This window comes from Limulus polyphemus, unplaced genomic scaffold, assembly GCF_000517525.1.
Source record: "Limulus polyphemus unplaced genomic scaffold, Limulus_polyphemus-2.1.2 Scaffold832, whole genome shotgun sequence".
NCBI classification, from domain to species: Eukaryota; Metazoa; Arthropoda; class Merostomata; order Xiphosura; family Limulidae; genus Limulus; species Limulus polyphemus.
In genome coordinates, this window is record NW_013666442.1 from 87,327 (window position 1) to 93,724 (window position 6,398).

Below are 6,398 nucleotides of genomic sequence, written 5' to 3' on the forward strand. Positions count from 1 at the left end.
TATTTTGACTTCACAAACATCTAATTTGAACCAGTGCTGCATTCAACATACCACTTGCCACACAAAAATCAATGTTTATCTGTGTTTCTTTAATATTTGTTTTTAAAATTAAGAGATTGAGTAATATATAGTACTAAGTTTTGAATTATAATCTACAGTATGATACCAAAGTTATTGACATAAATTCATGAAATAGTAGTTCAATAAGATTTTGAATGCATGTCACCAAACAAGATGACATGGCCTTTCACCCATGACCCATCTCGAAAGGGTTATACTGCTGTGGCACTTTATGATTATTTGGATGTCAACCAGTCACAGTGTAAGCTATCAAAACATTACTGTACTCTGGTGCAGTTTATTTTCACATGATAAAGGAATAGCATTCTCATTTTAATTGCGTTATATACCTTTTTTTCACCATTCCCATAATTATTTTAAACACTTTATATGTATATATGTGTGTGTGTGTTTACACCCTCTCCTTTGGTACTGAAAGGCCTTGTTGGTAATGACATACTACAAACAAAATATAGTTGAAAAGCTATTGTACACTCTTCATGTCATACTACTAAATAAATAATCATGACAGTTATTGTGATTGGTATCTGAGCTTGCTTTCAACCCATTTGGTATTTTGCTAAGAAAGAAAAAAGCTGTGTTAAACATGGAATATAAGCATTAGGTTAATGAATTAAATTTTTGTTTCAATATTGTAGTATTGATGTTGAAATACATTTTTTTAGTTTCTTAGACAGTCTAAAGCATGCTCATTCAGTTATAGTTTTGTGATTAACTTTTGCATGTTACGCTACCATAATTTTAAATTTTGGTAATTTTACTTTTCAATATAGAATGCAAGCAGCTTTGAGAAAATTTGCTGTAGATGAGACCTGTGTATCTGCTTATATTTATCATAAGCTTCTGGGACACGAAGTAGAAGATGTCATTTTGCGTTGTCAATTACCTAAACATTTTTCTGCTCCAAACTTGCCTGAGCTGAACCGTTCTCAAGTATATGCAGTAAAACATTCACTTCAGAGACCTCTTTCTTTGATTCAAGTGAGTTAACAGTTTCAATGTGTGTGTTTGTATGTGTATATATATATATATATATATATATATTATGTTACTTACCATGCTATTTGTGTATACTTTCCTATATCTATTTGAATGAATCTGATTAAAAAATAGTCCCATCAGCTGTAGGTTAAATAATAACAAGGTGACACTTAGTCATCTTTATACTTAGCATGAAATTAAACTTTTTCTTTAGATAGTGTCAAAATAATAATTCTATTTTAACTGCTGATAGATTATCTCCATAACAGGTGTCTCCTTAGTTACTCTAAATATCAAAATAATAATCTTTAAAAAAGGTTGGTTATGTAATTCATTTAGTCATTTTCAGTTAGCACCTACTTCAGAAGTAATGCAGTAGGTTTTAGGGAAGTAATTAATGTTATTTAAAAAAATAAATAAATATATTATTAGAAGTAATAATAATTAATACTTTTGTATTTTAAGTTATGGTTTGGTTTGTTCATAAAAATAAACAAAATATTGTAAAGTTTTATTCTTTTCAATGAATAGTTTCTTTAATGTAGGGGCCACCAGGTACAGGAAAGACTGTTACTTCTGCTACTATTGTCTATCATCTGATGAGACAAAGTAATGGCCCTGTTCTAGTGTGTGCACCTAGTAACATAGCTGTTGACCAACTGACAGAAAAGATTCATCGCACTGGATTAAAGGTTCTTTAGTTTAAAAGACTATCACATTTTATTCAAACTACAGAGAAGATTTGCCAAGTTAAGATGCCAGATATTAAAAATCTATAGTTTCTAAATTGCGTACTTCAAAATGTTGATTGTTGTAATGTTTTTATTATTTATTTGCACAAGTACCTGGAATTCTTGGCCTCTCAGTATTGAGTATTTTAATTTTGTAGAAATTATATCTTGTTTCATTAAAATTCTATTAAGGTATTTTATGCCAATCCAATATAACAAGATACAGTTTATATACATTGTTTTTAATTAAGCATTGATTTTTTTTCAGGTTATTCGTTTATGTGCAAAAAGTCGTGAAGCTATAAATTCACCAGTTTCATTCCTGGCATTACATAACCAAATCAGGAATATGGAAGGGTAATATATATATTTATATTTAATTATAGTATTCATATAAATTAGGAGAATTACCCTGCTGAATGAAACTTCACTGACTTTCATAATGTTATGCTTCAAGATAATGCAACCCATATACAAATATGTATTAATTCATAAGTTTTAATAAGATATAGTTTATATAGAGCTATGATTGCAAGCTCATTCTTATTTACATAGTAGCATATAAAAACCAATAAAATTGAGTATCTGTAAGATTATGCATAAAACTTGATAATTATAGTAAGTATTTTTTCATTGAATTGTTAATTTATTTAAGATTTATTGAGGTTAAGTGATTATACTCTAAAAAATGTGCTTCCACTTGAGATGTACATGTGCACCAAAGTATCAAGTTAGTAACATGAAGGAATGAAAAATACAGAAATCTATAAATTTCAGTTTATATTTCAACTTATTCTAAATCTCCTGTATCTTTATTAATACCACTGCTGCTTCAGGATCGAGGCATGAACTCAAAATGGTGTGTCGTGACTAATCATATGTTGATTTTAGAAAATGAAAATGGAGAATGCCTTGAATTTTTTGTCAATCAAACTTTATGAACTCTGTGTGTATTCAGAATATTATGGTATATTCAGGTCACACTGATTTTCTTTAGAGCAATTGAATAACAGGAAAATTTGACATATATATATTACAAAGTAGGTTTGAATTACTCTAAAATTTACTGAGTTCATGACAATGGAATTAAGAAGCTTGTCCAGCTTCATAATTTCATTCTCATGAACTCAGTCTCAGGGTGAGACACAATGAACTAATCATTATATAATAATCCTAATAATGTGTGTTTACTGGTTTTGATACTGGACAGTCACTTCTACTGTATCATAAACTGTTTTCTCTAAACTATTTTGTTCGAGATTGTATACCAGATTGTTTAAACCTAATGTTATTATTTCGAGATATCATCTCGAAGTCAATCGAAGACAAGTCAATCTCATTCAAACTTAAGGGAGGGCACAACCTTGGGTAATCATCTGACCTACTGTAAAAAGTAGACTATACTGTAACCTCAAGAGAATGACAAAGAACAAAGGCAGCTAGAATGAAGCAACATAATGATTTTCTTCACGAGTTATGTGAAAGCTGTACATACCAGAATCTGAAAAATACTATATTAAAGTAAGAAGGTATAAAATGTATGGCATGCTTATATACTGCAGTAATAACAGTAATAAACATGATCATGTTAATTATAATAAATGTTTAGTTTTTTCTGTAAATAGCAGCTTAAAATGCCTTATAATTTTAATACACTTGAATCAAATTTTTTCAAAAAGAAAAAATTACTGTATTTTAGATTGTGACAGTTTGGGTATTAGGAATATTTTAATCACATTTAAACTTAAAGGAAAATTAAAATGTAGACTGAATATTGACTGTAACTATTGCATTGAATAATAACATATTTATGTTTTCTAGTACTTTAAATTTAACATTTAATTATATTCTATGTTTTCCTAGTCACTCAGAGCTGCACAAGCTACAACAGCTTAAAGATGAGACTGGTGAGCTTTCTTCATCTGATGAAAAACGTTATCGAATGCTAAAGAAAGCATGTGAAAAAGAACTTTTGGAGGTATAAAATTTGACTTTTTTTGTTCAATTTTGAAATACAAAACTTATTTTGCAGACTTTTTCTGTTTTACTTTGTGTTAATAAGTTAGGTGATTTGTATGCCAAAATATTGAAAATTTATTTATTTATCTATGGACTTTTTAACTCTCTCTACATAGCCTAAGTCAAATTGACTGCCCACATGACCACTTTGTATTCATTATAGTTTTGATACTACTAACTTTTAATAGAGTATGTGTATCTACACAAACTCTGGCAGACTTTCAGTAAACAAGTACAAGTATTATACATACAAAAATTCAGATTTTTAGAGAAGTATTTTTAATAAGCTAAAAAAAGATTTGTCCATGAATACATCTAGTCCTTTTTTGACTAATCTGAGTGCAAAGTGATTTTCATGTTAAGATTAAAAGTACTTTTCTTTATCTCAAAAATCTAAAAACCTCCTAAATACATTTCAAACTTTTTTTTTCAGGAAAACTTTATCTTCTGTTATTTTCTCTACCCTAACTCTATACAAGGTTGGTCAATTTGACCGACCTCATAACCACCAAAAGTAAATCAAATAAATATAACTTACCCTTTTTTTTTCTAGAATGACTTCAAATTATAAAAGGAAACTACTTTTGGTTATCCTAAGTAGCTTTAAACTCGTAACATAAACCAAGCACAACTACTTCACTTCAAAGTTTGTACCATAACAAATTAAACAGCATACAGTTTGCACACAGCTGTTCACCATCAACTTCTAGCTGTTCAAAGGCAGTAAAACAATAAAATTTAAGTATAAATAGATATTATACTGTTACAAGCTCTAAACTACTAAGGATAAACAATTGTAGTCTTATGTTGTAAGTTAGTCATTCCAGAAAGAAAAGTTTAGTAGTTGGTACACAAGCAGGTTATTACAATAACTTGTTTATAAACAACATGTTAATTCAACCAAAACAAATCATAAGGGAAGACAAGAAATCAAGGAGTTACTTTTAAGTAATGATAGTTTAAAAACAGAAGAATGTATTTTCATTGTTATTGGAAAAACTGTTCATTTTATCGTCTTGCATATTGTCCTACTTTAGCACTTGCTGAGGGTAAGCAGCATGTAGTGTACATTATAAATAATAGTTTTTCATTGAGCACAAATGTGCACTTCTTTAACACTGATGAAAAAAATCATAAATGTAAACAACACAGTTGTTCGTTGCAAATAAAGTTTTTCATTAACCATTAATATGTTCTTTTCCAATTGCAGAAGGTAAACACGTAGTGTACATTATGCTTTTGTTTTTGAGTCTGTTATACAAATGGAACCCTTGAAAATCTAACTGGAACTCTTTAAAAAGCAAGTTGAAAGTCTGAGACCCTTCACAGTGGGGACCCAAGTGAGAACCCTGTGTCTTTAACAAAAATTTGTCAATATAAAAAAAATGCCAAGTTATAATAATAATAATAATAATAAAAACAAAAAAAAGAGAGAGAGAAGAGAGTTCAGTCATATAAAGTAGAGATATCAGACACAGAGGCCAGGTTTGAATAAATAGTTGAGGCAACCTTGTACTATCCCTTTCAAGACAGATCACAGGTGAAAGGCCATGTTATCTCGTTTGTTGACTCGCATTCAAAATTTTATTGAATTACTGTTTCATGGATTTATGTCAGTAAGTTTGGTATCAAACTGCAGATTAGAATTCAAATTATAAAACACAGATTAACACTGATTTTTGTGTATGTTGAATGCAGCACTGTTTCAAATTAGATGTTTGTGAAGTTAAAATACTAAGTATGTAGTTTCATATGAATTAGAAACTCAAATTACCAACATTGACAAGCTAGAATATAAAATGAGAGCCTCTTATCTTTTCAATTTGCTAAGATATTGCTCATGTGATAAATCAAACTTAGTGGCACCCTGCCCACCTCTTTCCATTTTTGGAAACACTCCCTTATATAGATTTACTTCTATATATGACATGAATAACCAATTGGAAGCTCAGAATGTACCCCTAGTGGCTTTCTCAGCCATTTTAATGGACTTGGCATCATTTCTTTTATTTAAACCAATATTTCAACAAGGTAGGGTGTGTCTTTAGTCTGCTAGATAAAATGTAGTTGAATTCTATGATATTAATGTAGTAATTCATGATTTTTTACTTATTCAAATGTATATATAAAACCTAAAAAAAATATATTTTTTAAAGGCTTAGCAACCTACATCAAACAGCATCTGAGTACAAAGGTCGTAATTAGAAGAGATAATTGTTTGCTGTACTTCTTTATTTACTGTTCTATATTTTAGGGAAAACATGTTTAAGAACTTATTTGTTAAGTTCTGTATTGTTAGCCAGGCATGGCTGAAAGGTCAATATAATAAAAATAATAAATATATATAAATGTATAATGTTATGAGATTTAAGCTATTTAGTCTAACCATTTATGTTTTCTTGTTATAATTTCTGTTCATTCTAAAATGAAAGAGGCAGAACTTGTATTTATTTCATAATTTTTTATGGTGGGTGCAAGATTGGTAAAATCTACCGAACCCGTACAGAGATTAATTACTGAAAAATAACAGATAAAATATAAAGTTTTTTCCTAAGAAACATTTGATAACTATCTGGACGTTATAAA

General features: G+C 29.1%; 1 protein-coding gene across 5 annotated transcripts in view; it reads left to right on the top strand.

Annotated features, from left to right (window-relative positions):
• LOC106460767 (regulator of nonsense transcripts 1-like) overlaps positions 1 to 6,398 on the top strand; it is a 107,572-nt gene that overhangs the window by 72,583 nt on the left and 28,591 nt on the right. For all 5 annotated transcript variants that reach the window (XM_013920502.2, XM_022387547.1, XM_022387548.1 and 2 more), the window contains 4 exons: positions 855 to 1,062; positions 1,608 to 1,754; positions 2,062 to 2,150; positions 3,657 to 3,771. In XM_013920502.2, the coding sequence (XP_013775956.1) occupies positions 855 to 1,062; positions 1,608 to 1,754; positions 2,062 to 2,150; positions 3,657 to 3,771 (559 nt within the window). The remainder of the gene's footprint in view (positions 1 to 854; positions 1,063 to 1,607; positions 1,755 to 2,061; positions 2,151 to 3,656; positions 3,772 to 6,398) is intronic.